At 48.4% G+C, this 10,973-nt stretch overlaps 1 protein-coding gene across 2 annotated transcripts in view; it reads left to right on the forward strand.

Moving 5' to 3' along the window:
- The window catches only part of Slbp (stem-loop binding protein), a 17,615-nt gene extending 11,775 nt beyond the window's left edge, over window positions 1–5,840 (forward strand). For both annotated transcript variants that reach the window (XM_023700604.1, XM_023700603.1), the window contains 2 exons: window positions 1,109–1,190; window positions 4,910–5,840. In XM_023700604.1, coding sequence (XP_023556372.1) covers window positions 1,109–1,190; window positions 4,910–5,026 — 199 coding nt within the window. In that variant the 3' untranslated portion in view covers window positions 5,027–5,840. The remainder of the gene's footprint in view (window positions 1–1,108; window positions 1,191–4,909) is intronic.
- Window positions 5,841–10,973: the final 5,133 nt, after the last annotated feature.

Here is a 10,973-nt window from a genome sequence, read left to right on the forward strand (position 1 = left end):
GTGTGTGTGTGTGTGTGTGTGTGTGGCCAGCTCAGCCCACCAGGGGGCGGGCTGGCTGGCATGTGGTGCTGGGGGATCGAACCGTGGTCCCTGGGTTTTTGCTAAAGCTTGTTCTAAGTAGGTGCTTCAGACCACTGAGCCATCCCACCAGCCCTTGAAATGATTTCTTTCTCTTTTTTTTTGTATTTTAGGGAAGGGTCTACAGGGTGGGTGTTCAGGGTCTCACCACTAGATCAGACTCGTAGTAATTCTCGTTTTACAGCTTCCCAAGTGCTGGGGTTATAGGCGCGCGCCACCATGCCCAGTCTCAGCATTAGTGATACATGCATACTCATGTTTATCGCAAGCTCACTTCCTATTAGATAAATCTTGGAAGTGCCTTTATCCACCAGCATATGGATAATGGAAGTGTGCTATTTATGCATGACGGAGTACTATCTGCAACAAAGGGTAAATTTTAGTCATTTGTAGGAAAATGAATGCACCTGGACTGTGTTAAGTGAAATCAGACACACAAGCTTGTGTGGTTTCTCTTACATGAGAAACACAGATTACAAAGAGCAAAGTAGAAAATAATAGGAAACAGGGAAGTAGATCTTTTGCAGTAGAAATAGGACCAAAAATTGGGAGGGGGAGGGAGGAGTGATGAAGGGAAACAGGAAAAAAAGCTGTTAATATCCATGTCCCACCTCCCTAGGAGGACTGCACGTACTGCTCAAACGTGGATAAGGAAAAGGTGAGAGAGGGCCAGGGATATAGTTCAGTGGCGTAAGCGCCTGCCTGGAGAGTGCAAGGTCCTAAGTTCCATCCTCTTTACCAAAAAAAATGGGAGATGCTGATGTGTTTGAATCTGGCAGGTCTGACTTGTAGTTGCTATCTTTTCTTTTTTGTGCTGCATGGACTGGGGAGAAGTTGAGTCTGGAAAAAAGCACACTGGAAATGGACCTATAGTTCCCCTAGGGGAGCGTGTTGTGTGCCTGTACACTGCTTAGCACAACATAGGTGGAATTTGATCTTCCCATGTAGGGCTGAAGAGCTGCTATGGCCTAGGCTTCCTCCTCTGTTGAGCCAGAGCTAGACTGACCTTCCTGTTGGGTTTCCTTTGCAGACACCCTGTGGACCTGGGAGAAATGGAAATGGAATCCATAGAAAGCAGCTCTGAGTCCCAGGCAAGCTCCCAGGATAACTCTGTAAGTGCACTGGTTATCTTAGCCTGTGTGTCAGGTGAATTGTCAGTATGTACTAAGGTGGAAGTTAGAGCTAAAGTTGATTCTGATGTTACAGAAAAGGTAGCATTTGCCATATTTTTCATTATTAGATTGTTAGATTCCTCATAAGATTGAGTTCTGACTTTAGGTTTTTTGATTCAGTCCATTTTATAAATTTATTTACTTATTTATTTTTGTATTTTTAGTAAAGGTCCACAGGGTCTCACTACATAGATCGGACTCGTAGTGATTCTCCTGTTTTTCAGTCTCCCAAGAACTGGGATTATAGGTGCGTGCCACCATGCCCAGTCTCAATAGCTGTCTAAGCATGCCCTGGGACAGGGCCAGCACTGCATGCCAGGAATTGAACCCTGACTGCTGTGTTTGCCTAAGCAGGTGCTTTAATCCACTATTTGGCCAACCCTTAAAATTTAACTTATTTTAATTTTGTTATTATTACTAGTTTTTTGTATTTGTTTTTATTCTTTATGTTTTATTTTTATTAATTTTATTGAGAAACAAGTAACAATGAGACAGCTTCAAAACAGATTAGTGGGCTGGCCCAATAGCTCAGTGGATTAAAGCAGGCTCAGGGGCCTGGGGTTCAATCCCAGGGCTTGCAGTGCTGGACCCGCCCCTGGGGCGCTCTGAGAAGGCAGTTGAGACTGGGCAATTGAGACTGAGCGTGGTAGCACATGCCTGTAATTCCAGCTCTTAAGAGGCTGTAAACAGGCTGATCAGCTGGATCACTACGAGTCCAATCTAGTAGTGTGATCCTGAACATCCTGTAGATCCTAAAGTACAAAAATGGGGGCTGGTGAGATGGCTCAGTGGTCTAAAGCACCTACTTGGAACAAGCTAAGCTAAGCAAAGCACAGGGACCCCGGTTCAATCCCCAGCACCACATGCCAGCCAGCCCCGCCCCCTGGTGGGCTGAGCTGGCCGAGCACACACAGTAAATAAATAAATAAATGTTAAAAAAATAATAAAAAATAAAAAAAGAACCAGAAAAAAAACCCTAAAATACAAAAATGGGTTGGTTAGAGGTTTTTTTTTTTTTTTTTTTTTTTTTTATAAGCTCGAAATGCCTTTAGGGCATTTCTCGTTTGCAGTGACTCTCTGGTTTAGAACACCAGAAGCTTTTTTTTTGTATTTAGTACAGGGTCTACAGGATCTCCCTACACAGATCGGACTTGTAACGATCCTCCTGTTTTCATTTCAGCCTCCCAAGTGGTGGGATTACAGGTGTGTGCCACCACACCCAGTCTTACAAAGGATTTCTAACTGTAGATGAATTATTACTTTTTTGTACTGGGAATGGAACACCTGACCTCATGCTTTCCAGGCAGGCACCTGCTGCTGAGCTATATTTCCTAGCCCTGTATCGATGGATTTTTGAAGATTCTGAACTGAGCCCAGTTTTTAAAATTGCATACAGGGTCTCACTGTGCAGTTGAGACTCATAGTGATCTTCCTGTCTCTACCTCCCAGTGCTGGGCAAGCGTGTGCCACCATGCCTGGTTTTGATGGCCAGCTTGGGCCTGGGAGTTCTGGGGCTAGCACAGGGTGTTGATCCAGGCCTTGTGCTTGCTAGGCAGGCACTAAGACGGCAGTGCTATCTCCCCAGCCCTCTATAGCCTCTTGAAAGTGACGATGGAGCTCGGATGCTAAGTGCTGCTGCTCTGGCTTCTAAGGTTAAGGATGTTCCTCTTGGGCTAACTGCAAGTAATCACCTCACATGGGAAATGGAACCTTGGTGAAGTGCTACTGTTAATAAACTGTCTGTATGTGCAGGTTGGGGGACTACTGGGGATTAAGCATAGGGCATTCTACCATTTGAGCTATATGTCCATTTGAGACAGGGTTTCTCCATGTTGCCAAAGCTGGCTTTGGACTTGAAGTCTCCTGCCTTGGCCTTTCAAGTGTTGGCATTACATGTACTGGCGCAGCACGTGGTACCAGGGATTGAACTATGCTTGGCGTGGTTTTTGTAGCATTTGTTTTCATCTGACATTTTATGTATCACATTTGAGTTACCGTAGCTCTTCAATTTGGCTTAATCTAGAAGATGCTCTGCCTTTCTTGTGTCTTTGACTCATTTCTTTGAAGTTTAGACTGTTTTTTTTTTTTTTTTTTTAACATTTATTGTGTGTGTGTGTGTGTGTGTGTGTGTGTGTGGGGCCAGCTCAGCCCACCAGGGGGCGCAGCTGGCTGGCATGTGGTGCTGGGGAATCGAACTGTGGTCCCTGTACTTTGCCAAGCTTGTTCCAAGTAGGTGCTTTAGACCACTGAGCCATCTCTCCAGCCCTAGACTGGTTTTTAAAGCAGAATGTCAGTTTAGAGTTGTTGGATCATTTCCGTAAGGCTTAGGTCAAATTGAGTAATTTTCAGGGAGGAATACAGTAATGGGGTGTGTGTATTGCTAATGTTGAATTTGCAGCAAAGGGGCGAGGATTTAGTTTAGTGGAAGAGTGCTTGTATAGCATGTCCCAGCCTCTGGGTTCAGTGGCCAGCAGGGAGTATGTGTTGGGGAATGTGTTATTTTTATTTATTTATTTTTTGTGGAACCAGGGATTGAACTCAGGCTCTTGTGCTTGCTAGGGAAGCACTTACTCTACTGAGCCATCTCCCCGGCCCCCTGGAAATGTGTTATTAAGCTATCTGGAGACATCATTTTAAACACTGTGACTCATACTCCAAGATGACCACCCTTCAGTGGGTTGGTCCTTTCTCTTACAGAATATGTGTATCTGTGCTTGTGAGATCTGTGGTACCCATCTTCTTGCAGTATCATTAGGTTCCATTCTAGTCCTAATTGCATGGACCACTGCACTGGTGTATCATTTCACAGAATTTCAGAAGCTGTGGGTGCAGGACAAGTTAGGCTCAGGAAGGGGCCATCTTTAGTGCCGGCCACGTTGGACTAGCTCCATAGCTGAGGCTCGGCACTCAGTGGGGCAGATTCCTTCCAGATCATGGTGAGCTGATACCTGGTGTCAGGTCTTGTGGTAGCTCCTTGCCGTGGAGGCAGCTGTATCCTAGATGCTAAGGGGCTGCTTAGCTTGGGACTCATAGTGGGAACGAGGAGGTAGTTTAGTGTAAAGCTTGATGTCCATGTCTAGGAGCTTTCTCATCTTTTTTTTTTTTTTTTTTTTTTTTGGTGGAACCAGGGATTGAACTCATTCCCCTGAGCTTGCTAGGCAAGCACTTATTCTATTGAGCTATCTCCCCAGCCCCCCAGGAACTTTGTTGTGGTTTTTTTTTTTTGTTTTTTGTTTTTGTTTTTTGGCGGAACTGGGAATTGAACCCAGGTCCTTGCGCTTGCCAGGGAAGCCCCCAGGAGCTTTGATTAGCTAATTACCTTAAATTCTTTTTTTTTTTAAAAACATTTATTTATTTATTTATTTATTTATTTATTTGTGTGTGTGTGTGTGTGGCCAGCTCAGCCCACCAGGGGGCGGGGCTGGCTGGCATGTGGTGCTGGGGGATTGAACCGCGGTCCCTGTGCATTGCCAAGCTTGTTTCAAGTAGGTGCTTTAGACCACTGAGCCATCTCTCCAGCCCCCTACCTTAAATTCTTTAGAGAGTGTCCTGTATTTATGTGGCCCTTAATGTGACTCATCCTCTTGTGCTGCTGATGAGCAAGACTGCTTTTGCTCAGTGGCACTGCTATTGGTGTGACCTGTGCTTTTGTCTTGTAGGATGTATACTCTGGTACGCCCACCAAAGTTAGACACACAGACTGCCAAGTGGAAGATGAATTTGATTTGGAAGCTTGTTTGACTGAACCCCTGAAGGACTTCTCAGCCATGAGCTAACTGCCACCTGGTGGCCACTGAGGGAAAGTTGCCTCCGCCTGGCCCTGGGAAGACCAGCCAGGCACAAGGCATGTGGTACACACTTCTGCTTGGATGGTATCTCTGTTAATAATTCACTTATCTCATGGTGAGTTGTTACTTTTGCCTTATTTGTACAGTGTGTGTTCTGCATGTTTTAAAATGTAAGTGGACCTTACTCTGAGGAAGAGTGAACCTAAAAACAATCTAGAAATGAATTTAGTTGGTTAATGCCCACCAAGCTTCTTGCTTCAAATTAGACTAACCAGAGTGCTTTAACTCTCAGTTACTGTTCAGTTATGGTTGTCCATGAATCCACAGATCTGGGTTGTGATCTGACTGCATTCCATTCATGGGACTGATGTAGAACTAGCTTTCTCTACAGGTACCCAACTATATTCTCAGAGGCAGATGTCTTGGGTGAGTTTTTTGAAAACTTACTTTCTGTTTTTTTATCAGTATGTCAAACTTAAGTTTGGTTTCTCATATAGAGCTCTGAAAGTCAAAGATTGTAAACTGGACTGTTAACAGGTTTTTATAAGTTATACAGTTTTAATTTGGTACTTGTAAATAGTCCTAGTTAGGATCTTAACCTATAGTACCCTGAGAGTTAAGAGAATGCACAGGTAGAACTTTTTTTTAAATAGTCATTTAATTTACCATGTAAAATTGCTGTAAATGATAACATGTACAGATTCTGTTCAGATATTCAGTTGTAAACTTAAGACTGTTGTGTTTCTATTGCTTTTGTATGAAATGATACTGCAAAAATAAAAAGGAACCTTCTTTAACTGGTTGATAACTGTGCCAGATTGGCTCATTGCCCCAGCACAGGGCTCTGTCTCCTTGATTTGCGGTGCTCATTTGTGAGAGGGTGGAGCCACTGTTGGGGAAATGGCAGCAGAGGGCCCTGCCCCTACCTTAAGTCCCTGCCAGGCCCACCTGCTGACAGATGTGGCTCTGATGGGAGATTATGGCAATGTGTCAGTGCAAAAACCTGCCATGTCATTGTGTTCCTGACAGCCTATTCTTTTTTTTTTAAAAAATGTATTTAGTACAGGGCCTCACTACACAGATTGGACTCGTAGTGATCCTCCTGTTTTCAGCCTCCTAAGTGCCGGGATTACAGGCAGGTGCCACCACGCCCTGGGGGTGGGGCCGGCATGGCAGGCCGGGGATGGGACCCCCAGCCCTTGCGTCTGTGACAGCCTGGGTTCTGAGGACATCCTGCTCCAGGCTGGACCCTGGCAGCACTGACCCAGACATATGGCTGTCAGCCCAAACCCACAGACATGTGCTGCAGGGCACCTTCAAAAGTGAGGCAGAGGTGGGCTCTGGCAGCTTGGTTCAAGGAGTTTGCAAGACAGAATGCCTTGTGCACCTTGAGCAAAGAATGTATTAGGACAGCCCCTACAGACACTGGAGGCACAGGAGGGGACAATGCCTGTAGGCAGCTGCATAGGTTGCATGGTGCCCTGGCGGATTGGATCAAAGGGTGAAAGGAGAGCAAGGGAGGAGGGCATTTGAGGAGTCGCCACTGTAAATGTTGTGATGAATGCTGAGGTGGCACTTGAGGCAGGCTCCCTGTCATTCCTGGAATGGCAGCACCCAGTGGAGGCTCTGGGCAGTATATGCAATCATGAAGTGTGGGAGAAGCTGGGGGGACTTGGGGTGTGGTTGCTGAAGGCCTGAGGAGTTGAGAAAGTTGTGTGGACAGCTTCAGTGTGGGGAGATGGGCTAAGGTGCCATTGTGATGAGGATGGGGGACATTTGGCCTCTAGCACATGCCTCACGGCTGGCTGGTCAGCTACAGAGTACTCTAGGCTGGGCACTAACAGGCTCCTGGTTCCTGCCGATCGTGCTGGATCAAGGAGTGTGAGACAAGATACAGAGGGGTCATGATGTCCTCAGCCTTCCCTGCAACAAGGCCAGAGTTCCATAGTTGACTGCCAAGCAAAGGTGCAATCCAGAACGACCCACACTGAAGCTGAGGGTGTGGCTATAGATTCCCTTGTTAAGACGTTTTAATGTTGAAGACGCTATAAACGAGGGGATGGATGTGGTGTGGCACACCTGTGATCCAGAACTGGGAGGTTGAGGCAGGAGAATCAGGGATCGTGAGTCCCAGGCCAGCCGGGCTACATAGTGAGTGAGAAGCTTGTGAGCTTAGGACAGCGACTCGTTTTGAAGAGACTTGTGGATGGAGCTTTAGTCTAAAGAATTAAACCACTGGTAAGATTCACAGGAACAAGTCTAGCAGAGCTTTCAGAAAAGGGATGTTGGGGCTGGTGAGAGGGCTCAGTGGTCTAAAGCACCTACTTAGAACAAGCTTAGCAAAGCACAGGGACCGCGGTTCGATCCCCAGCACCACATGCCAGCCAGCCCCGCTCCCTGGTGGGCTGAGCTGGCCCCCCCCACAATTAAAATTTAAAAAAAAAAAAATAGAAAAGGGATGTTATGTTGGCAGAAACACTGTGGGTGGGATGGAAAGGTAGTGGACATGAAAAGAGACCTCAGACCCTCAGTACACTACCCAGTAGGATGTAGCCTGGGAAAATCTCATCTGCACAAAAGGCAGCCTTTCATTTGAAGGGGTGGTTCTGAGGGTGGGCCAGAACCAGTCAGGCCTGGAAAATCGCCAGTGCAGTGGGGACTGACCACCTGACGTGCTGGCTGGACTGCAGGTTTGCCATGGGTCAGCTATCCAGAAAAATGCGTCCCCTATTGGATGTTGCAGGCCAGGCAGTTGTCAGTTCAGAGAGGCACTTGCCCTGGGTGCTGTCCTCAAGCACAGCTGAAGAACATGGGGCAGGAGCTGGGTTCCTAGGACACCCTATCCCAGACTGATGCTGCAGACAGTGTGAATGTAATTTTATGTTTAAAACTCTTGAGGTGTGTATGTATGGGTATGTCTCTTTGAGACAGGGTTTCTCTAAGCAGGCTGGCTTTGAACTCACTTTGTAGCCCAGGTTGGCCTCAAACTCAGCAATCCTCCTGCCTCAGCCTCCTGACTGCTGGGATGATAGGTGTGCGCCCCATGCTTGGGGGTTTTTGTTTTTGCATTGTTCTTTGTATTTTATGTTTTTATTTTGTATTTTAGGGAAAGGTCTACAGGATGTTCAGGATCTCACTATTAGATTGAACTCTTAGTGCTCTGCCTGTTTACAGCCCCCCAAGAGCTGGGGTTACAGATACGCGCCACCATGCCCAGTCTTTCTTTGTGTTTTAATGTGCAGATTTTAGTTAGACCCAAGTCTGTAATACTAAGTTTTCAGAAAGATTTCTACTTCTAAGCATAGAAGTGTTGCTTTTAGGGCCGGGGAGATGACTCAGTGGAATAAGCGCTTCCCTGGCAAGCGCAAGGACCCGAGTTCAATCCCCGGTTCTGCAAAAAAAAAAAAAAAAAAAAGTGTTGCTTTTGAGAACTCCACACCTGAGGTTCCATCACAGGCTGACTGTGGTGCCAACCATCTGGCCAAGCCCACAAGGGGACCTTGCAGTGCGGTGTTACCTGCCACCCTGTCCTAGTCTTGTTTCCTCACACCTGCTCTGTGAAATGGGCACAGTGGCACCTGCTTCTTGGGGGAAGACTCTGGGGACTGGGTAGGAGAATGAATGTTGATCAGTTAATGCTGTCATTGCCACCTCCAGCACATCTGTGCAGCCCCAGGCAGGAATGCCCAGCACATGCAGAATCTGCTGTGGCTAGGTATCCCGCTGCTTTGTGGAAGCTGAAGGGGGGCAGGGTCTGCACAGAGAGAGGCCTGGTCATCTAGTCTCTGATGCACCCGGTACAACTGAAGTTTGATACAAATCAACAATTTGATGTAACTAAAGTGAAAAATTCTTGAGTTTTTTCTCACATTACTTCCATGAGCCCCCATAACGCTACTGAGCTGTATATCCAGCTTTTTTTTTTTTTTAACGTATTTAGTACAGGGTCTATGGGGACTCACTACACAGTAGACTCATAGTGATCCTCCTGTGTTTTTTTTGGTGGAACCAGGGATTGAACTCAGGCCCTTGCGCTTGCCAGGGAAGTGTTTATTCCATTGAGCCATCTCCCCGGCCCAGATCCTCCTGTTTTTAGCCTCCCAAGTGCCAGGATTACAGGCTTGTGCCACCATGCCCAGTCTCAATCGATGTCTCAGCGCACCCCAGTCTGCTCTGCCACTCTGTCTGCCTAAGCAGGGGCTTTAATCCACTGAACTATCTGGATGGTCCTCTCAGTTTTGTTTTTCTTTTTTTATGGGGGTTACCAAGAGTCAAACTCAGGACCTCATGCTTGCCAGGCAGGTGTAGTGTCAGAGCTATGGAACCCTAGCCCATTTATTTTTTGTTTTGGTGGAACTGGGGATTGAACTCAGTCCCTTGAGCATGCCAGGCAAGTGCTTATTCTACTGAGCCATCTCCCCAGCCCCAGTAGCCCTTTTATTTTTTAATTTTCAAAAATTATTTTTGGAGGGGCTGGGGAGATGGCTCAGTGGAATAAGCGCTTCCCTGGCAAGCACAACAGCCTGAGTTCAATCCCCGGTTCCGCAAAAAAAAAAAATTTGGTACTGGGGATCAAACTTGAGACCTAGGCAGGTGTTTATGCCACTGAGCTAGCTCCCCAGCCCCTGGCCCTTTTATTTTTATCTTGAGATGATCTTACCAAGTTGCCTAGGTTTACCTTGAGCTTGGCATCCTCCTACCTCAGTCTACCCCTCCTGCTGGGATTACAGGTGGGGAACTCTGCCCCTGTTTTTTTTTTTTTTAAAGGAAGTTTGGCTCATGATCCATGGGTAGAGGGTTCCCATTTTTGGGACCTGAGGAGAAGCAGGGGTCACAGAGGAGGGACTGTGGAGGCCAGGATACAAAAAGCAAGAATGGGGACACCACCTCCTCCAATCAATCCCTGGCCCCCTTCCACCCTTCTCTGAGGTCCATGTGGCTGCGAAGTCGCCATGGGTTAATCCACAGCATGGCCTTGTGATCTGTCACTTCCCTGCTGCCAGTTCTTTTAAGGCCCCTTCCCAGTGCTGCTCTGGGGACCAGGTCTTAAACACATGGGCCTCTGAGGACGTCTAGCGCCAAAGGACAGCTTCCATGTACAGAATGTACCGCTTCACACCTCAAACGGACTGTTGAGCAGCCACCCCATCTCTGGCTGCAGAACTTGCAAAACTAAACTGGCACCCTCCCTCCCACCGTCTGTTTCATGGCTCTGGGGCCTCCTTTAACACGCGGGATTTGTCATTTGACGACTGCATCCGCTCCGGCTGGGCGCCTCCATGTAGCACGCTCACTGAGGGTCTTGCTTCCTTCCGCTCTCTCACCCCGTCTCCAGTCGAGATCTCTTGCCGGCCAGCCAAGCTGATGCTTAGGGCCGCGTGGCCTGGAACCACCGCGCCTGCTTCCTCCATGTGAATGGGGTAGCACTGGGGGGCTGCGCACAGGAAGAGGGCACCAGGCCTTGCAGCAGAGCAGCTTGGTCTGGCTGGTGCCCCGGACGTGCTCGGCCGATTCCTGCAGCCGTTGTCTTCGCTTTCCAGGCCGGCTGGGCGCCAGTGGGAACTTCCCTGACCGTCTGTCGCCGCTTCTGCCCTGATGCCCAAGCGTGTCTCATTCACAGTGACCTGCTTGTGTCCCTGCAGGTCTCCAAGTGCGACCCGAGAGGACAAGCCAGGAGCTCAAGGACACGGAGAGGGTCAAGGGGAGGCGGGGAGGCCGGGAGGCCACTCAGGCCCGGCACCGTGGTGACAGCAGGGCCCCGCCCCCAGGTGGTGGCCACGCCCCCACCTCAGGTTACAGCCGTCCGGCGCGGGCGGTGACGTCACTACCGGAGTAGGCCGCATGAGGGGCGGGGTTCCGGCGTGGGGTGGGGCCGGCGCAGGCGCAGGCTGTGGATGCGGGTCTCGGGGCGGGCCCAGGCGAGAGGTCCCGCCCC

The sequence above is a fragment of the Octodon degus genome, unplaced genomic scaffold (genome assembly GCF_000260255.1).
Source record: "Octodon degus isolate 3935 unplaced genomic scaffold, OctDeg1.0 scaffold00006, whole genome shotgun sequence".
Classification (NCBI taxonomy): Eukaryota; Metazoa; Chordata; class Mammalia; order Rodentia; family Octodontidae; genus Octodon; species Octodon degus.